Genomic DNA, 25,235 nt, shown 5'->3' on the forward strand with positions numbered 1-25,235 from the left:
GGAACACCTTGAAGGAGGAAAGAGAGTTTGAAGTGGAGAAATTTAGGGAAGGGAATTCCAGAGTGGAGAGCCTATGCAACTGAAGATACAGCTGCCAATAATGGAATGATAAAATTCAGGAATGCTCAAGAGGCCAGAATTGGCATAATACACAAATAGTGGGATTGTAGGTCTAAGGGAGATTACAGTGATAGGGCGAGGTGAGGACATGGGAGGGATTTAAAAACAATGAGAATTTTAAAATCAATGTGTTGCTTAAATAGGAGCCAGCGTAGATTACCAAGCAAAGGAGAGATGAGTGAGCAAGACTTAAACACTGCATATCTTGTTCCATTCTGAGCACCACATTTTAAGTGGAAAGTCTTGAAGAGAGTGCAGAAGTGACTATTAGAATGAGACCAGGAATGAGAGACTTCAATTATGTGGAGAAACTGAAGAAGTTGGGTTTGTTCTCCTTGAAGCAGAAAAGGTTTTGAGGAAATTTGATAGAGGTCATAGGAACAGGAGTAGGCTATTTAGCCTGTCAAGCCTGCTCTGCCATTCAGTTAGATTATGGCTGATCATCTATCTCAACAACACTTTTCCACGCTATCTCCATATTCCTTGATGTCATTCGCCTCCAGAAATCTATCGATTTCTTGAACAAGTTCAATGATTGAGCTTCCACAGCCCTCTTGGATTGAGAATTCCATAGATTCTTCATCCTCAGAGTGAAGAAATTCCTCCTCGTCTCAGTCTTAAATGGCCTACCGCTTATTCTGAGATTACGTCCCCTCACCAGCCAGGGGAAACATCCCATCTACATCCACCCTGTTGAGCCCTCTAAGAATTTTGTAAATTTCAATGAGATCACCTCTCATTCTTCGAAACTCTTAAAGAATACAGGCCCAGTTTCCTCGACCTCTCCTAAAAAGACAATCCTGCTGTCCCAGGGATTAATCTGGTAAACCTCCTTTGCACTTTTTCTATGGCAGGTATAAGGAGATCAAAACTGTACGCAGTACTCCAGGTGAGGTCTCACCAAGATTCCATACAATGCAGCAAGACATCTTTACCTCTGTACTCGAATCCCCTTGAACTGAAGGCCAACATACCAGTGCCTTCCTTATTGATTGTTGCACCTGCATCCTAATTTTTAGCGACTCATGAACAAGGACACGCAGGTTACTTTGGACACATAAACTTCCCAACCTCTCACCATTTAAGAAATATTCTGTTTTTCTGTTTTTTCTATCAAAATGGATAACTTCACACTTGTTCACATTATATTCCATCTGCCATGTTCTTGCCCATTCGCTTAGCCTGTCTCAGTCTGCTTGAAGCCTACTTGCATCTTCCTCACAACTTACATTCCCACTTAGTTGTCATCAGCAAATTTGGAAATATTACAATTTGTCCCCATATCCATATTATTTATATGGATTGTGAACAGCTGTGGCCCTAGCACTGCTCCTTATAGTGCCCCACTAGTAGCAGCCTGCCATCCTGAGAATGACCAGTTTATTCCTACTCTATTTTCTGTCTGTTAACCAATTCTCATTCCGTACTAGTATATTACCCCCAGTCCCATGCACACTAATTTTGTTTACTGACCTCCTGTGTGGGACCTTTCAAAAGCCTTCTTAAAATTCAAATACACCACATCCATTGGTTCCCCTTTGTCTGTGCTACAAATTACACCCTCAAAAAAAACTCCCTACAGGTTTGTCAAATATGATTTATCTTTCATAAATCCATGTTGACTCTGCTCAATCATGTCATTATTTTCCAGTGTCTAGTTATCACATCCTTCATAATAGATTCTAACATTTTGCCGACTACAGACGTCAAACTAACAGGTCTGTAGTTCTCCATTCTCCCTCTCCCTCCTTTCTTAAATTGGGTTTACATTAGGTCATGAGGTTTTGATTGAGTAAATAAGGAGAAGCTATTTCCAGTATCAGAAGAGCCAGTAACTAGAGGACACCGGTTTAAGGTAAATGGCAAAAGAACCACAGGTGGCATGAGGAAGCTTTTTTGCTACATGCTAAACTACTGTGATCAACTACTGTTATCTGGAGTATGTTACCTGCAAGGATGTGTTACCTGCAAGGATGATGGAAACAGATTTAACAATAATAATCAGGCCAGAATTTTCCAAGATTCGCACTAAGTGCGGTGGCAGGCATGAAAAAGATATTTTTCCCGCCAGCCGCAAGGACGGGCTTTTGCACCATATCGTCTGCTTCCCGCCTCATTAATTATGCAGCCACAAAAAACATACTGTGTCGCTGTCGGGCAGCCTCTGAATCACCTGCCGTTACCTTACCATTTCTTCACTCCGGGTGCTATATCTAAACTGCAGCCGCACACAGTTCAGGGCTTGCAGCCCAGAACTGCTCCAATGAAGACATGGCCCCGAAAGCCAAGAAGAGCTCAGCAACCCGTTCCTGGAATGCCTTTTGGAGTCCCGCCGTAATGCCCTCTATCCCTGTTTTGGCCACAAGAGGTTCAGCAATCTCACCACTCTGGCTTGGAAGGTGGTGGCAGTGGTGGTCAGTGCCAATGCTGCACAGAAGCAATTGGCCATCCAGTTCAGAAAGAGGATGAATGTTCTCAACTATGCCGCCTGGGTAAATCAAATATCTCATCACTCTAAACTCATGTACTCACAAGCCCAACACACATTCGTTGGCATCTCACTCACTGCCAGCTCAAGGGGCATCACCACTCACTCCCTCCCTCACACATGCCTTCCCATCTCCTCTGGAGACTGGCTCAGCCCTCGCCATCTTGAGGCCAGTTGCACAGATCAACATGTGCCCCCATACACACTATGGGATATCCCATTCTTTCCCAGTTCAGCCCTGGACCTGCAGCCACTTCCCTTGCCTGAGGCCCCTTCTCTCCCTTCCCCAAGCAAGCCATAGTCCTGCAGCCATTGAACAGCCACCCCCGCCTTATGGTTGGTCTGGCTAGTTGGAGACATCCCCATGAGCCCCACTCTAAGTGATGTGGTGCTGCCTGTGAAACCTGGCGCTGATAACTGTGAGTGTTGCCCAAAGCAAGGTAGGCAAACAAACCTCGAAGTCCCAAGTAAAGTGCAGCTCACCAACTGCACATCACTTATGTACCATTGTGAAACACGGCATGCAATCACTCCAGTGTGAGCTCAATCCAGTATGGGGGATGATTCTGGCTAGCAGGGCTTACAATGAGATTCTAATGTATTGAAATTAGCTTCCCAACATGCAGCAGCGGGAAATGCGGCCCACCATTGATGGGTGGACAATCGCAAACTGGTTTTATGACAACATGAAACTGATTTTTGTAATCTCCTGATATTTTCCACTCCTGCTTGTTACGATGCCCACTGCAAAGGGAGTGGAAAATCTTGGCTTCAGAAGAGAATAATAAATACTTGAAAGGAAAAAATTACAAGACTATGGGAGTACAGCAGGGAAATGGGATTAATTGCATTATTCTATTAAGATCCAGCGCAGGTACAATGGGCCGAATGTCCTCCTATGCTATATTTTTATGATTCTACCCAGAACATTCCTACACTGCTTTCTTACCCTTATTGACATCAGAATTAAAGAAGTAACCTGTCACAGCGTACTAATCATTTGCTCAGCAACATTACTCTAAATAAATCAGTTGTTCCAAGCTTTCCTTTTCCCATGGTCCTAGCTGTGGCTCCAATGTAGTCAGTTGAGGGTTAGTTGCTTATTTGTCGACCACCATTTATGAATGGCTGTGGTATGCAGATCTTCAACCTGACCCATTGTTTGTGAAATCACATAACTGTATAGAGTGCTATTTCCTCTGTTTAACACACTTATATTCTTGTGTTGTTGCTTCCATGGCACCTAATTTTCAAACATGCCTCATGCTGCTCCCACTATCCTTTTTCTACGTTGTTCATTAGATCAGAATTGGCCATCCAGATATGCTAGGCCTTAACTCTACAGATTGTGGTCGCATATAATTCTGCTCTTCTGGTATATAATGTCCCACAGAGACTCACAGATGGATGGATAGATATATTGGCGTTGCTGGGACTGTAGAGAAGAGAAAGATGAGAGGAGATTTGATAGAGATGCTCAGACTCATGAGGGGTCTGGACAGATTGGATTACAGAGAAACTGTTCCTATTGGTAGAAGGATTGAGAACCACAGGATATCGATTGAAGATGATTGTCAAAAGGACCAGAGACAGCACAAGGTTCAGGAATGGACTGCCTGAGTGTAAAAACAAAAAACTACTGTGGATGCTGGAAATCCAAAACAAAAACAGAATTACCTGGAAAAACTCAGCAGGTCTGGCAGCATCGGCGGAGAAGAAAAGAGTTGACGTTTCGAGTCCTCATGACCCTGCTCTGCTGAAGGGTCATGAGGACTCGAAACGTCAACTCTTTTCTTCTCCACTGATGCATCCAGACCTGCTGAGTTTTGCCTGAGTGTATGGTGGATTAAATCGTGGCTTTCATGATCTATCTGAAGATAAAAAATTACAGGGCTGTGGGAGAAAGGCAAGGGAATGGGACAAGCTGCAAAGCCCTTAGAGAGAGCCAGCATAGACACAACATACCGAATGGCATTCTTTTTGCTGTTACCATTCTATGTATAGTCAATTGGAACTGTTGGTGTTAATCTTCCCTTAGCACAGTGGTGATGTAACACAATGAACAGTATCCTTGGACTGAAGCCAGGAATCGCGTTTTGGGCCATTTAAAAGCATCAGGATCCCACCTCCTGCGCAGTGCCCACTAATGCTACTTTCATGGTAGGATGGTGGCGACAGGTTGGAGTCAGGGCTACCGCTAAGATGAAAAGGGGCAGGCGAATGCTGAAGTAGGCATGTTAAATGGCTTGCCCCAATCCACTGGGACATCAGCCCTGTTCTGTAGATGAGTGTGAGGCCCGCAACCATCACACCCCTACCCTCCCCCCTCAACTCCAGTGGCCCACTTCACCTGCCCATCATCCCCATTTTCCCCAATTCCCCTTCATGCCCCTATACCCCCATGCCCACTCACCCAGAATCCATTATGTACAGAACTCGGAGTCCAATAATAACTTTTGAGGTATTTGATATGCTCATAAAACTGTCAAAACAAACAACCCTATTCAGAAACCACTTCAAAAAAAATTATCTTGACAATTTTACGACCGCTAAATAGAATAAACAAAAACACAGCAACTTTCACGGCTGTATGAACAATTCCTGCTGGCCTGAAATATTAGTGGGGTTTGGAACTCAAGCAAGCATTCATAATAAAATTCCATTTCACAGCTGTGTCAACTGAACTTTCAGGGCTGAATACATTAATGCCTTTGAAGTCCTTGAAAGAGCTCAGCCATCTGTTCAAGCTTTAAAGCAGGGAAACAGATGTCTGACTTATTCAATAGAAAGATTAGGTCAAAGAGAACATTGACACAGTCAGATCTGAATATCAAAATTGTTCAATGCATAATGCGTCAGAAGACTTCCACTTTCCTAATGCTGGTCAATTCAATGGTCACTCATCTTTTAAGAACAAAGCCCTATCATAAATCACTGCATTAAAAAAATGTAACGTTTCATACAGTATTTCATTATGGCATGTGAAGTTGGCAAAAACTTTGAACTCTCCTGTCATAAGCCTCCAACTCCAAACTAAAGTTCTACCACTGTTGACAACACTACTCAGCTGGTGTGAACAACATATTCTTCAGAAGCCAGCCCAACTCCATCAAAATTACAGGGGGGTCTGAAATGCTTACGCAGTGGAGCCAGCAAGGTTGGGACAGCTGTAGGCTTGCTATCCACACCCTTATCCTGCACTGCTAAAAATTGCCAGTGACGGGAATAGGCATTGTGAAGCCCAGAATTCGGTCCTATCCATCATGTGTTTTGCCTCTGTTCTGCCATGGGCGGAGGCTTGAAAATCCAGCCCCTGATCCCCACATGAACTGTGCAGTGGGTATTCCAACAATATTATCATGAACAAACTCATCTGTGACAAGTAAATTGGTGAAGATTAGCACAAGTATATTGGTGTCTCATGTTGTTTCCTTCACCATCAGCTGCAAATCCTGTTTGGCAGTCTGGCAGTTACTACCAAGAAACTTTTCTTGGATATTGAAGTCCACCATGAAGGGCACTTGTTATCCTCAATACTTCCTCCAACTGGTGTTCGACATGTAGCATTGATTCATCAGCTAACTCCCAGAGTTATTTCACTTCCCCCACCTACCACTGTCCTGCCAGCTATGCTGGAACTGTCCTGCCTGGAGTATATTGGCTGAAAAATAAGATTCTATGCTAACCACTTTGACACTTGACTGTGGGACAGCTTTTCCATCTTTGGTACCATTTCCCAGTTTTTAGTAAATAGGGCAGTGCAGAGTGCACTGGGCTAGGTGTGCCTTTGCCGAGGTCACATGACAAGTGGTCCATCCAGTTTTAACATTATTATCTTTTGTAGGGGTTTTATGCAACTGAGTGGCTTGCTAGGGCATTTTAGAGGGTGGTTAAGAGCCAACCATATTTGTGTATAACTGTAACAATTGTAGATTTTATGAACCAGTAGGGTTTTTATGATAATGCATAGCCTCAGGGTTCCTTTTACTGATTCCAACTTTTTATATGCAGATTTATTTAAAAATTGAAATCAAAATTTCAAACTACCATGGTGGGATTTGAACTTGCATCCTTTCAATTATTAATTCAGATTTCTGGATTACCAGTTCAGTATATAAGTACTGCACTGTAATCTTCTACTACATAGATGGTTGCTGATTTTTTTTGGTTGCTTCTCACACAGTATAGTTTAGAGTTGTAAACTTTGTAATATTCAATAAAGGAAATATGTTTGGGTAATGTAATTTTTATGTAATGGTATTTTTTTCTTTATCTTCTTAGGGTTTTGTGAGTGGAATCACAGGAATAGTGACAAAGCCTATTAAAGGTAAAAGGAAAATTGTGATAATGCATCGAATTTTAAATATTCATAGTTATGAAAAAATAAAATTATTTTAATTTTGTAGGTGCACAGAAGGAAGGTGCAGCTGGTTTCTTTAAAGGCATTGGCAAAGGCTTGGTTGGAGCCGTGGCACGACCGACTGGAGGCATCATAGACCTAGCCAGCAGCACTTTTCAAGGGATAAAAAGGTAAAATATGGAGCAAAATCATATATATATGGGTGGAATCTTCTTCTCACACTATGGGTCCTGACAGCAGGACTGGAAGTGCATAACACTTCTTCTTGGAGAGGGAGCAGCTGGCTATAAGCAATCACATGGTGACCAGCCAATTAGATGTACAGAGGCATGGGCCCTGGCCAACCATGCAGTGAGGTCACGCAGGAAGTCGCCGGCCCTGCTGTTATCTGTGTTGAAGGTCCATGCGCCATGTTTGAATGGCAGTCAAATAGGCATCCACTCCCTGCCATCCAGCAGCATTAGTCTGGCTGTTTGTGAGGAGTTTATACTCCCTGGATCTGTTAACATTTGATCTCCTCACAAAATGCTGCTGTGCAAGAGATGATGCAGAAGCTGCTGTCTGGCTGGAACCTGGATGCATTGAGGGTGTCACTGGCCTGTCTGGCAAGTCACTATATTAGACTTGCCCTGCCTTCGGTGACCCTCAACCCACCCCTATCACCCTTGACCAACTATCACCCTGCAGCTTGTACCGTCATGATCAGTCAGCTCTCCCTGGCACACTGGAACTGCCCCCTGATACCCTTGACTTGCATCAGTCACCTTTGGCCTGCCAGTCAGCCTAACATCTGTCATTGGGAATGTTAGAGTCCATTATTAAGGAAGAAATAGCAGGATATTTAGAACAGGTTAATGCAATCAAACACAGCCAACGTGGTTTTGTGAAAGGGAAATCATGTTTGACAAATTTGCTAGAGTTCTTTGAGGATATAACAAGCAGAGTTGATAAAGGGGAACCAGTAGATGTAGTGTATTTGGATTTTCAAAAGGCATTCGATAAGGTGCCATATAAAAGTTTATTGTACAATGCTTATGGCATTGGGGGTAATGTATCAGCATGGATTGAGGATTAGTTAACACACAGAAGACAGAGTTGGGATTAATGGGTCTTTTTCAAGTTGGAAAGACGTAACTAGAGGAGTGCCACAGTGATCAGTCCTAGGGCCTCAATTATTTACTATCTATGTTAATGATTTGGAGGAGAGGGCAGAGTGTAATGTATCCAAATTTGCTGACGATACAAAAATAGGTGGGAAGGCATGTTGTGATGAGGACATATGGAATCTGCAAAGTAATATAGATAGGTTGAGCGAGTGGGCAAAAACTTGGCCGATGGAGTTTAGTGTAGGAAAGTGTGAGGTCACTTTGGTAGGAAGAATCAAAAGGCAAAACAAAAACAGAATTACCTGGAAAAACTCAGCAGGTCTGGCAGCATCGGTGGAGAAGAAATCAGTTAACGTTTCGAGTCTTCATGACCCTTCGGCAGAACGGATTTTGGCCTGTATTGCTGGGGGGTTGGAGTTTAAAAACAGGGAAGTCTTTTTATAACTATATAGGTGTTGATGAAGCCGCACCTGGAGTACTGTGTACAGTTTTGGTCCCTGTATTTAAGAAAGGAGATACTAGCACGAGAGGCAGTTCAAAAGAGATTCACTAGGCTGATTCCTGGGATGAAGGGGTTGACTTATCAAGAACAGCTAAACAGATTAGGCCTTTATTCATTAGAGTTAAGAAGAATGAGGGGTGATTTTATTGAAATGTACAAGATTCTGAGGGGACTTGACAGGGTAGATGTTGAGATGATGTTTCCACTAGTGGATGTTGAGAAGATGTTTCCACTAGTGGGGGATTCTCAAACTAGGGGACATAGTTACAGAATAAGAGGACACTCTTAACTGAGATGTAAAGGAATTTCTTCTCTGAGGGTAATGAATGTCTGGAATTCCCTACTCCAGAGAGTTGTGGAGGCTAGATCACTGAAAGTATTTAAAGAGGAGGTAGATAGCTTTTTGAAATATCAGGGAGTTGAGGGTTATGAGGAGCTGGCACAAGAGGAGTTGAGGCCTGGGGCAGATCAGCCATGATGTTATTGAATGGCAAGGCAGGCTTGAGGGGCCAAATGACCTACTCATGCTCCTATTTCTTATGTCCTGTTATCCTGAACTCTCAGGACCTCACCATTGACCTTCATGCTTGACCGACCATCTGTAAATATTGACTTTGCCTGCCTATTCTGGCTTCTTCCCTCTGTTCCCCACAAGCCACCACCCTCCCTCTGTTAGCCATGTCCCATTCCCCTTTCACAGCCACCTCCCTCCCTCCGTCGTCAGCCACGACCTGTTCCCCTTTCACAGCCATCACCCAATCTCAATGCATCAGTGCCTCCTCTCCCCCGTTGAACAAAGTTCCCCATGCAAGCAGCTCCTACTTAGTCCAAGTCCAGTAGAAAAACTCCCTCACTTGCTACACGCCACGTTTAACCAGTCATAAATCTGAAAACACGTACTTCTCGTTTACTGCATTCTTAATTCCAAAAGTAGAGTTTAATCTGGTGTAGTCGTGTTTTAATGAGCATGCACGATATGCTAATTAACAATAGGTTCTGCTGCTTGCTGTCGAGAAACATGATTTGACCTCAATCTACCACCAACTTAATAACCAACTTTTATTCCACTGTCGGAAAGCTGGTATTTTGCGTCCTCCTCAATTAAGAGCCCCCTGCATTGTTTCCTGTTCCCAGGAACTTCAGACGATTCCGGCCCTCATTTCAAAAGCATCCTGATTTCTTCACAGTTTTTGTCATGTTTATAATTTTTGATCTTTTTCTCATCGTGAAAAAGATTTGGGAATGAATGATGTATTTTCTTTATAAATCGTCAAAAAAGGTGATGTACAAAAACAAATAAGTCAGCCTACAAAAGGGATCTGGTTTATATTTTTCCTCAGTTTTAAAGGAAAGGTGAACGGGTGAAGGAATTGAGATTTGCTTTAACTGTTAACCTGTCTGTAAAACAGCTAGATGATATGCATCAGATGGTCTCTCACTAAGGCTGGGATTTTCCGGCCCCATCGCGGCCAGGACCCGCTGCAGGCGAGGCAGCGTCCCAGCCAGAAGTCCATTGACTTGCGGTGGGACCAGAAGGTCCTGGCGGCGGGCGGGTGCAGAAAATCCCACCCTAAGTGTTTTCAGTCTGCCTACTGAAAGATTTTACAAATGTGTATGAAAGCATGTCTAAGAACCAATATCCAATTCAGACCACAAGGGGGTACTATGGTTATACTCTTGGTAGCACTGATCATATAGTTAGATACTGGCAAGACAGACGCAAGATGCCAAGATTGTGCATACCTGATTCCGCTGAGCAAGTGTCAGAGGGGGATTGCATTGGTTGAAATATAGTGAAATTCATGGAAGTCTTCCCAAACCAAGTTTGAATTTAAGTGTTATGAAATACATCAGATATTCCTGCTGAAAGCCTTGCAGTGTTTAATTTTTTACAACTGTAAAATAGTCATTTGGTAGTATAGAACTCGAGTATTGCTGAAAAAAAGAGACGTCAAAGCGTTTCATCTTGCACTCATCAGGACACTTCGCAAGAATTCCAATATAAGGGGAAAACAACAATTTATAATATATGAGATGAGAATGCTGATTGGTTGGCAAGTGGACGATTGGTAGAGGCATTGCCATGGACAATATGAATGGAGAATGCACCAGTGATGGTGACTTAACTGCCAAGCATTGTTTGAAATTTAAACCAGACAGCTTGACCATGATTGGTCAAGGCATTGCCCTGAGGAATGAGTCAGCGAATGGTTGTCACTTTTTTTGTTTAGCTGAAAGGCGCAATTTGTGTACATATCCTCTGTCTGCAAAGAACAGGGCCATGTATTAATATGTGTAGCTTCCAGTACATGTAAATGCGCCACATAGCGAACCCGACTGACCTTATTAAATTGGTTGTCATTGTAATTCTGTCAGTACACTGAATTATTTTGCAAATGTTGTCCAATCGTGGAATCACATCTAATTTTTTTTTAATTTGTTCATAGGATGTGGGCATCACTAGCTAGGCTAGTAATTGCCCATCCCTAATTGCCCTTGTTCAGAGGGCATTTAAGAGTCAACCATATTGTTGTGGGTCTGGAGTCACATGTAGGCCACACCAGGTCAGCAGATTTCCTTCCCTAAAAGGGCAACCAGATGGGTTTTTGTGAGAATCGGCAATGGTTTCATGGTCATCGTCAGACTTTTAATTCCAGCTATTTATTGTTTCAAATTTCACCATCTGTCGTGGTGGGATTCGAACCCGGAATACTAGTCCAGAGACAATCCCACTATGCCACTGCCTCCCCATCTAATGTTGGACACTGTTTGGAATTTTGCAAGCACAGGCTGGTTGGGTACGGTCTGTACCTTGCCCATTGTGAACAGCGGCTGGGACATGCTGTTTGATACGATCCACCAGTCTTTGGAACATATGATCTACATACCTAGCATCACACAGGCACTGAAATTCACATCCCACATTACATTACTCATTTGTGTGTTAGACAAAGTGTCTTTTTGGCTTGACGGCAGCATCCTGTTAGTGGTGAATACCACTCGTGTTGCTACTGCATAGTCGCAGCGTGAAACATCTAGCTTCGTCTGTTGCGCAAATTCAACTTTGCTCATTTCAACTGTAAAATAGTCATATTATTCACATTAGTACTAGCACTATTTAGATCATGTATTCCAAGAATTTGGATAAGAATACACAAGGAACATCTTAGCTCATCTAGCCTGAGTAAACCTATGGTTCCCTCACCGCCTCACTCTCCATAGAAGTAGAGAGCTATTGCACAATTCAGCTACTTTACTTTACATGTTGATCACACTCTTCCTTCCAGTAGTCAGTCCTTAAGTTGCCTTTTACTATTTTGGGCATGTGCCCCAATGTCCTACTGTCACAGCCTAATTTGAAGTTGTTTACAAGATTTTTTTTCTATGCCACTTACTAGCTTACTCTCCCACAAAGGGTCGCCGTCCACTTCTTTGACTCTATTATGTAGCTTCGCTTGTTTTTCCCTGCTAAATCTGCATTTGCGAATTGTGCATAGACAAACAAACAAAGTTAATGCTAAACTATTTTGACCCCTTGACGACCTTGTAATCAGTATGACCCAAAGTAACCTTTCATCTCAGAAGTGTGAGCATTGTTTTTAATCAGTATTCACTCTGATTCACAAATATTTTACAAGAATGAAAATATCCATAAAGCCATTTATGTCATTGGTAAAATTCTAGTAGGTAAGCTTGTAACTCAAAACTTTGTTCAGAAGCTTTCTGCACATTTTTCAAACTTCATCCAAAGATTCAGGAAATCTGAAAAATAGCACTCTAACAATTTGCCACTATTTTCAGAATAAAGATCCAAATAATTTTGTAAAATAATGTAATTGGCTACTCTTTCCTATATAGCTATTTTTAAACTAGCATCATTTTAGTTGCCATTCTGGGGCACTGGCATCTGTGAGACAACATTTACACTTCTAAATCTGTCTCCCCATCTTGTTGTACACCCAGTTTTTCAAGGATCTGCATATCTGCCACTGGGATAAGGGAGCCAGATGTAGCAGTATAAATATTACACCCTTGAGATGAGCAGAGCTCATTTGATTATACTGATATCATCAAGTGTTGAAAGTTGAGAGAATGAAAAACTCAGCATAACCTACTTGCTTATTTATTGGTGTGATAATTTAAGTGGTTATATGAAACAACCCTGGGCCAGCCACAAAGAAGTTTTCTTCTGATTGCAGATTGAAATTGATGTAATTATAATTTACTGTTCACATATCCATGTTACGGATCACACACACACACGCCTGCATGGGTTCTCTCTTATGGTTCTTTGGAGATGAATAGAAGTTGGAAGCCTCTGGATTTCCAGATGAGGTTGTGGCCAAGTGTCTGTAGAGATGAATTTTTGCAGATGAAAACACATTAGACCCCCTTGCATGCTTGGAAGGACTGGTTGTTATGCAGGATTCTGTTCTTCTGGCTGGTTGAAAGGTCCCTCATGACCTAATGGTTTCCAGACTGACCTGTCTCTTGGAATAACAAGATTTCTTATCTGAAGCCATTCATTTGATTTGACCACGTGATCAATACTTCCATTGTCCACATAAGTTATTCAAAGTTAAAAACCATTGCTATACAAATGGGAGTTTAAATGGTGGCTGTTCACATCTGCTTGTGATGAACTGGTTTCTCTGCACCTTTCCTTGAAGATTGACTGGCTGGCAGAAAACAGAGGTATGCATAAGTGGATCTTTTTCTGATTGGCAGGATGTGACAAGTGGAGTCCCACAGGGGTCTGTACTGGGGCCTCAACTTTTTACAATTTATATCAATGACTTAGATGAGGGGAGCGAAGGCATGGTAGCTAAATTTGCAGATGACACAAAGATAGGTGGGAAAGTATGTTGTGAAGAAGATGTAAGGAAATTGCAGATGGATATAGAGAGGTTGACCGGGCAAAAATCTGGCAGATGGAGAATAATGTCAGAAAATGTGAAGTTGTTCACTTTGACAGAATAAAAAAGCTGAGTATTACTTAAACAGAGAACGGCTGCAGAATTCTGAGCCGCAGAGGGATCTAGGTGTTCTAGTGCATGAGTCCAAAAAGTTAGTATGCAGGTAAAGCAAGTAATTAAGAAGGCTAATGGAATGCTATCCTTTATTACAAGAGGGATTGAACATAAAAGAAAGGATGTTATGCTGCAGTTATACAGGGCATTAGTGAGAGCACATCTTGAATATTTTGTGCAGTTTTGGTCTCCTTATTTAAGGAAGGATGTAAATGCATTGGAGGTGGTTCAGAAGAGGTTTACTAGATTGATACCTGGAATGAGAGGGTTGTCTTATGAGGAAAGGTTAGACAGACTGGACTTGTTTCCACTGGAGTTTAGAAGAGTGAGGGGTAACTTGATTAAAGTATGAAAGATCCTGAACAGTATTGAGAAGGTGGATGTGGAAAAGATGTTTCCTCTGGTGCGTGAGTCCAGAACTAGAGGCACTGTTTTAAAATTAGGGGTCACTCTCTTTTAGGACAGAGATGAAGAGAATTTTTTTCTGAGGGTTGTGTGACTTTGGAACACACTGCCTCCGATGGCATTGGAGGTGGGGCCATTGAATATTTTTAAGGCAGAGGTAAATAGATTCTTAGGTAACGGAATCAAAAGTTAATCGGAGGTAGGTGGGAATGTGGAATTCAGATTCTACAAACAGATTAAACAGAATCTTATTGAATGACAGTGGGCTTAAGGGGCTGAATGGCCTGTCCTGCTCCTATTTCATATGATCGCATGAGCTCACAGACACTGCCTGGGAAGGTGCTATTGATTGAGTTTTTGTAAATACACAGAGATTGGGGCTGTAAATTCACAAGCCATGTTGTCTCCAGCATACCTATCAAGGGAGGGCACCCTACCCACTAAACTTTCTAGAGACTTGAGGCACTTCTTCATCTGTGCAGAAATTACAAAAGTCACCTGACTCTCTGCGGCCATGTTTGCAGCATTATCCACTTTTAAAATTCAAGTTGAAAAAGTCCACTGACCAGGGTGACCAATTCTCATGGAGATGGTTGAGGGACACTCTAGCATCAGTTAGAACAGGGGGTGGAGTGGTGCTAGGTTTGTCAGAGTGAGGGGATTGGGAGGACGAAGGGTGTTACTCAATAAGAGGTTGTGGTGGAAGAATTAATCCAGGCAGGTCTCTCGGTTAAAGCTGGTTTATTTCCAAGACAACTCCTCAGTGCTACTAACTTCCTAGTAGCTTCTACCCAAAGTGTTCCAGCCGTACCTTTTTATTCACACACGCACGCACGCACACTGTGATCCGGTCTAGGGCCACTGTCAGAACTCATGCCGCGCTGTCTGGGGTTCCACATCGTTACCTCGGTTTGCCAATTGATAGGCCATGTCTCCTGTCCTTCATCCTGCACATGTAGCCAATGTTTGTATGTACTAGTGGCCTTTCCTGCTCTCCCTGTGATGGTGGCACCCCTCCACACACTGGTCCCTTCTGGCATGTATGTTACCTTTGTTCCTACTTTGGGTAATTGCCCTTTTGGGTAATTGCCCTTTTGGATGAATAGCGTTGTCCTGTACCTCAGTATTACTTTGTTCATAGTCAGTCAACCCTGTATCTGCCATTGTCTGCTCCTCATAACTACTCAGTGTATGTGTGTGGGAAGTGCATGGTGCCTCCTCGCGTTCTATGTCCTGTTCAGAACCTGTAAAAGTATAGTCAGTACCAATTAACCGTGAAGAATGTACCCTAACAGTTTGATTGCCGTGTTGCACAATTTTACTTTCCCATCACTCCCTATAACTTTTCCAGTTCCTTTCCACTCTTTCTGGCCTTCCCTTTCATAATATACCATATCTCCTTGTCTAAACTGTATTCCTGATGGTCTTATGCGGTTCTGTAGGGCCTGCTGAATTTTCTCCAAAACCTCAGCCTTAATTAAAGCTTTTCTGCCCGCAAAGTGTTCAGATGAGCAGAAAAAGTGGAGCTAATGCTAGTCCCTTCTAGAGCAAGGGGAGCATCTGACAACACCGAAGGTAACTTCAGATTTCTTCCGTACATCGACTGATACGGACTGTACCCCCCACAACCATTTGCAGAGAGTTCTTTGCATGCACCACCCATGCTAGTGCCGTTTGCAGTTTACAACCTGATTGATCAGCTAATATATTTTATGTAACATGTCATCTACTACTGCATGGTTTCTTTCACAAAGACCATTACTAAACAGGCTCTCAGCTGCAGTGTGCATAACTATGATGTTTACATTTTCGCACATATCTCGAAATTCCTCATTGGCGAATTCCCCACCATATCCGTGAGGAACTTCATTGGTGTTCCTAATCCTGTTCCTACCCATTTCTCCATGACCTTATCGACAATGGTCCTTTTGTCTTTACTATGTATCACAGTGGATAGACTAAATCTGGTTGCCATATCTAAGAAGCGTAGTAAAAAAATACCCCTATCATTGTCCCAAACTTTCAAGTCCATTGCCACTGCATCGTTAAATTCCCTGGCTAGTGGCAAGCTCACAACAGGTTGCGGTGGTGTCCTGCGATATTTAAGGCAAATTCCACACTGAGCAGTGATGTGTTCAATAAGATCATCATATTCTTTATCGACCACTCCTGCATCTCGAAGCAGAGTCTTCAGTTTCTGTGGCGCCGGATGTGTAAACGATCTAATTTCCAAATGAACTTCTTTTTGTCCACCAAATTCTCATTCTCAGCAGTTAACAAAACTTCATGAACTTTGATGAGAAATCTCTGGCTTCCTTAGTGGCAAGCAATAATGGTCTGACCGTGTAAAATGGAGATCCACATTTTTCCCCAAACACGACTGCTCTATCATTCTTCATATCTCGCGTTATCTGAGCCTTCTTCATCGCAAATCGACACAAAAGCGGTATCTCATTAGAAACCACATTAGTACTGATAAACAGATTGCAAGGGAGTACCAGTTTGGAGGATGTTAATGTATTGTCACCTCCGAACCTGAAGCAGGTAGAGCTTTCATACTCCTTGACCTTCCGCCGGTCTGCCGCATGGAGAGCCTCCAGATAGCAGTCAAGCCAGTGCATGCTGCATACCATAGAAGTGCAACCACTGTCCAGAACTGCGCAGTTGAAGGAATCTACCATCAAGATACTTATCACTGGATTCAAACTGTGATCAATACAATTCCATTATGGCAGTCACCATCATCATTTTCAGTTTCAGATTAATCCGTCTCGTGGGTCACTTCAAAAACACGATTCCGTCGCTGTAGGCAGTTCATTGTGTAATGGTACTGGGAATCACACCAAAAATCATTCCCTGTGCATTTTTTGAGTTTAAACATCTACGATCACCATTCCAGACATGCTTTTTGTCCAGACTCTCAAATTGGCTAGGGTTACGACAATTTTCAGACCTCTTGTCATTAACCCCATCTTTGTATTGGAACCTTCACATATATTTGGTTGACCGTGAAATTCAGTCACTTTTGAATCCTCTATCCTTTGTTTTACAGCATAGTTGTTCGCATTTGCTAAAAAAGTGGCAGTTTCCCCAGAAATTCTTTTAGGGCAGCAGCCATTTGATTTATGAGGGGTTCTTTCCCCCAGAACTGAACCCCTGTTAGTACTAAAAGACCATCAACATGGGAAATGTGAGCACAGTCCAGTAATTCAAATGCCAATACCAATTCTGGAATTTCAAGTTCAAATCGCTGTAGTCTCCTGTACCATTTATCAAAATCCATGATATATTCTTCCATGGTCTGATCATCCAATTTCCTAAACCTATCAAAGATCATCCAAGCTTCATACGCTTCCAATAACTCATCCTCTTTGTAGAACTTATCCAAAAATTGTATCAGCCGGTTTAATCTCTCTTCATGATCCAAATCATCCACTTTCCACTCTGAAAATACTTTACTCCTTATCTTACTTTTGGCTGGTAACGATAACACCAAAGCCGTACCTTGCTTCTTCCGGGGTATAGCAGTAACCCGGGTCCACATTTCAACTTCAGCCTTCCATTGCTGATAAGGTTCAGAGTCAGAAAAAAATTGGTGGATAGTCAAAGCTTGCGATTTTGCACCATCCTTCTGCAACTTAAATTGTTAGCAACAGTACTTCTTTTCCCTGAGGACTGAGACAGAAAGCTTCATATACAGCAATCAATCAGCAAAGCTTAAAGTACATTCTCTGCTACCATGTTACTCCCAATAAGAGGTTGTGATGGAAGAATTAATCCAGGCAAGTCCCTTGGTTAAAGCTGGTTTGTTTCCGAGACAACTATTCAGTGCTACTAACTTCCTAGTAGCTTCCACCCAAAGTGTTCCAGCTGTACCTTTTTTATTCGGTTCAGTTGGGATAATTAATGCCCATCACCTGTTTAACTACCAATTGGTTTTAACAAGATGATTGCCATATTAACAAAGGGTGGATAAAATTAGGGGGAAAACAGCATCCCAACAGCATTTAACATGGGACAGTGGCCTCAAATACAGGACAATCGTATAAAATTAAGGATCGGTGTTTCCCTGACGTTGACTGCAGTCTGTACCTTGAAAGTTAGAAATATGAAATCCTTAGTGGGCATGACAATCCAATTCTTTTTAATATGAATTGGCTTTAAGATGGGTTTCACTATTGCAGAAATTTCTTGTAAGAAGGACAACAGTATATTACATTCATTATTGAAGTTTCTAAAGCAGCTTTCTTGCTGGTTCACCAAGTGAAGCATTAGATATACTTTTCACACTGTGTGTCAGTAGTGTTCAACCTAATATCTGTCCCTGCAAATTGCACTTTATACATGGAATGAATGCTGTCAGCCAGAAATTTAAATACACTAGGAGATTTTTTTTCACATTTAAAAATTGTATTTTTGTACATTATTTAGATGTTTCCTCCTTTTTGATAGAGCTACAGAAACATCAGAAGTTGTTGTGAGCCTTCGCCCACCTCGATTTATTCACGAAGATGGAGTAATTAGACCATATAGGTTGAGAGAGGGGATTGGCACGCAGATGTTACAGGTAATTGATTATAGTTACTTGGCTACATTACTGTACAAGGGCATTTTCTAATATTGAAAAGTAAACTTTGCATTTCTAAATTCTTTTTACATATGAGGATTTCTTAGAACAGTGTATGTTTCAGCACTGCTTGCTATATATACAATATGCACTCAGTATAACTGATATTGATGACAGTGTGCTTAGAGAATTTTTCCAATGAAAGGCGGCACAGAAAACTACAGTGAAACTAACCAGTTATTTTACTTCTTTCCTTCTTTACCATGCTTGCAGAAAGGAAAGGCCTGCAAAGAATGGAATAGGTTGACAATGACCATGCTGATGATTAATCTGATCAAATTGCTGTATACCATCAATGCATGCATTCATAACAGCCCAGTTGTCTACAGCCAATACCATCAGTGGTCCTGTTAGTGTCTTACTGTTCTATGATGTTTTTGTTTTTAGTTGAAAAGTTGCATACTGGAAAAAACATAGGGATAGACAGAGAAACGGACAGCATACCTGTATTCTTGAACATTTCCAACTAAAATGCATGCAAGTTACACAAATCAAAGAAGGCTAAGAAGAGAATTTTGCAGAACATATTCTTAGTGTAGGACATTGTTCCCTTGGTGTTTGTTTACTCTCACTTTTGCAGTTTTAATTTGGTTCATTCTCATGTCTTCTTGCTGTTTCTAATTCTGTGTTAAGTGTTGTAGTTTGTATTTAATAAGAATTGCATACAAAACTCCAGGTAATTGTACAATTGTGAAGATACTGTAATAAAAGTTTTGTCCAATTTTTATAGTTCCATTCATGTCACTCATCGCACTACTTTTCCCTGTTCAACTCCTACATGGTTGCTTTTCAATTCACACTAGTACTGCAACTAATAAAATCATAACATGCACAAAAATGGCTTTTTATAATTTTTGCTTAGGCATATATTAAGTATGAACCTGAAACTGTCTTCACTACTCCTATGTTGTTCTATCATTTCATGACAAATCCACTATCTTTTAAGAAAGTGTGGCCAGTTTTAAAAAGAGAATATTCCATTGTCCTAGTGTATTATTGTTATGAGGAGGTGCTCTACATAAAGTGAACTATAACTTCAGATTGACCTAGAAACTGATTTTGAGCCATCGAACCCTGAGAAACGTGCATAGTGTGCTTTTCCAAGGTTCTAAAAGCACTGGGTTAGGCATCGAGCTGGCTTGAACTGATGGCCTCGGTTGCAATGAGTTTAGCCATTTCAGGATTTAAGGAAGTTAGTGGAGGGGAGGTTGGGAGATGCTGGTGGTCGAAGGAACAGATAGGAATTGATGTTGACATCAGTACAACAGCCATGAATGAATCTCAATATGGTGGGTCTCTATGGAGTAAGAATTTTTTTAAAATAGCATTAATCAATTTCCTTTTAATCTATTTTTTTTTCTGGAAGAAACATGCCCTCAGGTTTTGAAGGGGAAACCTTAAAAAAATAACAATATCAAACTTTGGCACTTCCTTGGTAACAATGGAAAAAATGTTAATATTTATGGATTATTGCTTTCCTCATTTTTAGGATAATAGTTTTAAATATAGCATTTAACTGTTGTCTGTGATTTGATATATCACTTGTACACTACCTTTTAACCAAATAAAACTCATAATTTAGTCTCATATATTTTAAGTGACCTAGTCCTAGATAAAAGACATTAGAATTTTTATGTTTTTTTAATACAGAAATCCAAGACTGGTTTAAGATCACTGCACCCCAAGTACGTAAGAAATGATCTTGATTGATCATGTTTTAAGACATTTAAGTTAATTACTTAGGTTCTAGAATGCACTGCCTGAAAGGGTGGTGGAAGCAAATTCAGTAGTGATTTCCAAAAGGAATTTGGATATATACTTGAACTGGAAAATTTGCTAAACTATTGGAAAAATGTTGCAGAGTGGAACTAGTTGGATCATTGTTTCACAGGACTGAGTGGCCTCCTTTTCTGCTGTAAGATACTTTCTCACATGAACTGTCTATCACCAACTATTGCATTTGAGAACCATTAGGATCCCCACCTTACAAGTAGCAGATACTTGTATCCTCTACTAAAACAAATAGAAAACAAGTTTTACTCACTAGTCAGCAAAAACTATTAACAAAGAAACACTTGATACATTCTCTGGCATTGCAGGATTGCTTTCTAGTGTATCTAGTGAAATCAATGGCTCTAGGGAATAGTTAGTTGTCTATATCCGAAAAGTATTATGAAATGAACATTACACAGTATTACTCAATAGTTAGAGTTATTGATGATGCTTCTCTTGTGTCCTATTCAACTGTTCCTCTGTCACTCAGTGAAAGCACTCTCCCCTCTGAGTCAGAAAGTTGTGGGTTCATGTCTTGCTCGAGAGGCTGACACCCCCGTGCAATATTGAGGGAATGCTGCACTGTTGGAGATGCCATAACAGGTGGTGTGTTAAACTGAAACCCATTTGTCGCCCCAAGTGGATACAAAGGAACCTGTCACAGTATTAAAACAAAAGCAGGATGTCTTGGCCAGTATTTAGTTTTCAGCTTACATCACTAAAAACGAATTATCTGGTCATTGCCTTAGCTTCAATATCAAAAGAGCATTCTTTATTTATACCAGTGTGTATTTTACATTTCCTGTGTTGACAATTCATGTGCATGTATAACCTCTCTCTCCCTCTTTCTCTCTACTATATGTCTGTGTAACTCCTATCTTTCTCTCTCCTCTCTGTGTCTCACATGCACATACACACACGCGCGCATGTGCTCCTACCTCCTATTTCTCTCTCCAGTCATTCTTGCTTCTATCTGTGTGTACTTCCCTTGCACTCTCTTGCTCTTATCTCTGGCTCAGACTCACTTTTTGTCTGATTTTTTTTTTTATTCATTCATGGGATGTGGGCTTCATTGGCTAGGCCAGCATTTATTGCCCATCCCTAATTGCAGTTGAGGAGATGATGATGAGCTGCCTTCTTGAACCGCTGCAGTCCCTTTGGCGTAGGTACACACACAGCGCTGTTAGGGAGGAAGTTCCAGGATTTTGACCCAGCGAGAGTGAAGGAACGGTGATATATTTCCAAGTCAGGATGGTATGTGGCTTGGAGGGGAACTTTCAGGTGGTGGTGTACCCATCTACCTGCTGCCCTCGTCCTTCTAGATGGTAGTGGTCATCGGTTTGGAAGGTACTCTCTAAGGAGTCTTGATGAGTTCCTGCAGTGCATTTTGTAGATGGTACACACAGCTGCCACCATGCATCGGTAGTGGAGGGAGTGAATGTTTGTGGATGAGGTGTTCATCAAGCAGGCTGGACGGTGTCGAGCTTGTGTGTTGTTGGAGCTGCACTCATCCAGGCAAGTGGGGAGTAATCCATCACACTCCTGATTTGTGCCTTGTAGTGAGGAGGTGAGTTACTCGAGGCAGGATTCCTAGCCTCTGACCTGCTCTTGTAGCCACAGTATTTATATGGCTAGTTCAGTTTCTGATTATGCCTAGTATGAAGTGCCTTGGGACATTACTATGTTAAAGGTGCTATATAAATTGTTGTCTCTTTCTGTCATGTCTATTTCTATCTTTCAAATTCCGTACTTGTCTGCTCCTTTCAATCTTTGTTCCCACCTGTCCATCAGATAAAGCAAATTACAGAAAATATAAATTGTTATGCTGAACAGTACGATCTGTTGGTGTCAATAGATGTTTACACTGAGATGACAGAAGCAGAGATTGGACCTAATCAAAAAAAGGTTGGAATTATTAGACCAAATATTTATAAAATTTCCAATGTCACTGTGATTGCTCATTTTTTTATTTATTCATGGGATGTGGGTGTGACTAGCAAGGCCAGCACTTACTGGCCATCACCATTTGCCCTTGAGAATGTGGTGGTGAGCTACCTCAAACCGCTGCGTCAGTGTGGTAAAGGTAGCCCACAGTGTTGTTAAGGCAGGAAGTTTCAGGATTTTGACTCGGTGACAATGAAGGAATAGCAAAATATTCCAGTCAGGATGGTATGTGACTTGGAGGAGAACTTGTTTTCCCATGCACCTACTGCCCTTGACTTTCTAGGCATTAGATGTTGCAGGTTTAGGAAATGCTGTCACTGAAGCATTGGTGAGTTACGCGGTGCATCTTGTAGATGGTATGTTATGCAGCCCTTGTGTGCCAGTGGTGGAGAAAGTGATGTTTAAGTGATGGAAGGGGTGCCAATCAAGCACGCTGTTTTGTCCAGCAAGTTGTGAAACTTCAGAAGTATTGTTGGAGCTGCAGGCAAATAGAGTGTGTTCCATCACACTCCTGATTGGTGACTTGCAGATGGTGGAAAGGCTTTGGGGAGTCAGGAGGTGTGTCATTTGCCACAGAATACCCCTGACTTGCCCTTGTAGCTGCAGCATTTATCTAGCTGGACCAGTTAAGTTTCCTGACATTGGTGACCCACAAGACATTGATGGTGGGGGAATTCAGTGATGGTAATGCCATTGGGTGTCAAGTGGAGATGGTTATACTTTCTCTTGTTGGAGATAGTCAGTGCCTGGCATATGTGTGGCACTTACCAGAACAAGCTTGAATGATGTTCAGTTCTTGCTGCATGCAGGCACTGACTTCTTCATTATCTTAGAAGTTGTGAGTGGTGCTGAACACTATGTAATCATCAGCAAACATCTCCACTTCTGCTCTTAAAGTGGAGGGAAGGTCATTGAAGGTTATGAAGATGGTTGGGCTAGAACACTGCCCTGAGGAATTCCTATAGCATTGTCTTAGAACTATGATGATTGACCCACAACAACCATAACCATCTTCCTTTGGGCTAAGTATGATTCCGACCAGTGGAGAGTTTCCCCCCGATACCCATTGACTTCAATTTTACTAAGGCTCCTTGATGTTTCATTGTCAAGGGGAGTCATTCCCACTTCATCTCTGAATTGGGCTCTTGTGTCCATGTTTGGACCAAAGGAGGTCTGGAGCCAGTGATCCTGGCTCCAGCGAGCAGGTTATTGGCAAATAAGTTTTTCTCGATGGGACTATTAACAAAAACTTCCCCATCACTTTGCAGATGATTAAGAGTAGGCTGATTATTTAATTTCTAAATAAATTTAGGCACTCTGTAAACCAACCTAAATAATGCAGTTCCTTTGATTAATTCAATTGGAATTGTATTAAACAGTGAAGAAGATGGCAATAGAGGTCATAGACTGTTCAGAATGAAATTCAATGCGGAAAGGTGTAAAGTGATGCATTTTAATGGAAAGAATAAGGAAGGACAATACATGCTAAATGGTACAATTTTAAATGGGATGCAAAAAGAGAAAGGCCTGGAAGTTAGTTGCACAGAAATCTTTGAAGGTGTCAGGGCAGGTTAACAAAACAGTTAATAAAGCAGTTGGGATCCTGGGCTTTATAAATAGAAGCAGATGTATCCCATTTGGCCCCTATGTCTTATGATCTTTTTAGAGGACAAAGGCCAGGAAGTTAAGCTAAACCTATATAAATCACTAGTTTGGCCCCAGCTGGAGAATTGTGTCCAATTCTAAGCTCTACATTTTAGGAAGGATGTGAAGGCTTTGCAGCAGGTACAGAAAAGCTCTGAAGAAGTCATATAGACTCAAAACGTTAACTCAGTTTCTCTCTCCACAGATGCTGCCAGACCTGCTGAGTTTTTCCAGCAATTTTGTTTTTAGTACAGAAAAGATTTACTAGATTAATTAAGTACATGAAGGAGAAAAAATTGCAAGATTATGGGGGAAGGGCAGGGAAGTGGAACTTACTGGATTGCTCTTTTAAAGAACCAGAGCAGACTTAATGGACCAATTGACCTTTTTCTGTGCTGTATTTCCTATGATAGGATTTAAAATAAAATTCACATTTTTAACTGTATCACAAGCAATTGTACAAAATTTGAGAACATGGATATCTATTGCCTCACTCTGATACTGAATGTTTTGAAGTGGGGATCTTTTTGTTTTGGCTGTGGTTCAGTTGCTGTAACTCTTGCCTCTGTGTCAGAAGGTTGAGGATTCAAGTCTTATTCCAGGACCTGAGCACAAAAATATAGGCATTCCAGTGCAGTACTAAGAGTGCTGCATTGTTAGAGGTGCTGTCTTTCAGATGAGACATCTGCTCTCTCAGGTGGACATGACACTAGTTTTAAGACTAGGGTGATTATACTCAGTTATGGCCAATATTTATCCCTCAGCATTACAAACATAGATTATCTGGTCATATATCACATTACTGTTTGTGGGAACTTGCTGTGCACAAATTGGTTACTGCATTTCCTGCATTACAACAGTGAATACACTTGAAACAAAACTACATTATTGACTGTAAAGTGCTTTGGTACATCTTGTGGTTATGGAAGGTGCGATACAAATGTAAGTCTTTTCCTTTCAAAATTAAAGGAAAATTCTGATTACCTTTTTCTCTCCTGAGTTTGTGTCAGGACCTTATTGGTACACATTTATTGTTGTTCCAATTGTGTTATTAAATAAAAGCAGTTGAATTGATTCACAGCCTCAGTATATTGAAGCCCTTGATTATTGAAAAATTGAATTTTGACTTTTACTCGCAATGGGCTGTTGGTACAATACATTAAATGTGCTTAAAACTGCAGCTCTGCAGATGATATATTGGATGTCATTTCAAATTTATCTGACTGAAGAGCTTTT

At 41.4% G+C, this 25,235-nt stretch overlaps 1 protein-coding gene across 6 annotated transcripts in view; it reads left to right on the plus strand.

Moving 5' to 3' along the window:
- vps13a (vacuolar protein sorting 13 homolog A) overlaps positions 1–25,235 on the plus strand; it is a 523,321-nt gene that overhangs the window by 459,024 nt on the left and 39,062 nt on the right. For 5 of the 6 annotated variants that reach the window (XM_078567491.1, XM_078567508.1, XM_078567499.1 and 2 more), the window contains 3 exons: positions 6,890–6,935; positions 7,015–7,138; positions 18,464–18,578. In XM_078567491.1, the coding sequence (XP_078423617.1) occupies positions 6,890–6,935; positions 7,015–7,138; positions 18,464–18,578 (285 nt within the window). Of the gene's footprint in view, positions 1–6,889; positions 6,936–7,014; positions 7,139–18,463; positions 18,579–18,851; positions 19,366–25,235 lie in introns of those variants that run through there. The other variant, XM_078567524.1, reaches the window with a different exon arrangement.

The sequence above is a fragment of the Cetorhinus maximus genome, chromosome 2, assembly GCF_964194155.1.
Source record: "Cetorhinus maximus chromosome 2, sCetMax3.hap1.1, whole genome shotgun sequence".
Classification (NCBI taxonomy): Eukaryota; Metazoa; Chordata; class Chondrichthyes; order Lamniformes; family Cetorhinidae; genus Cetorhinus; species Cetorhinus maximus.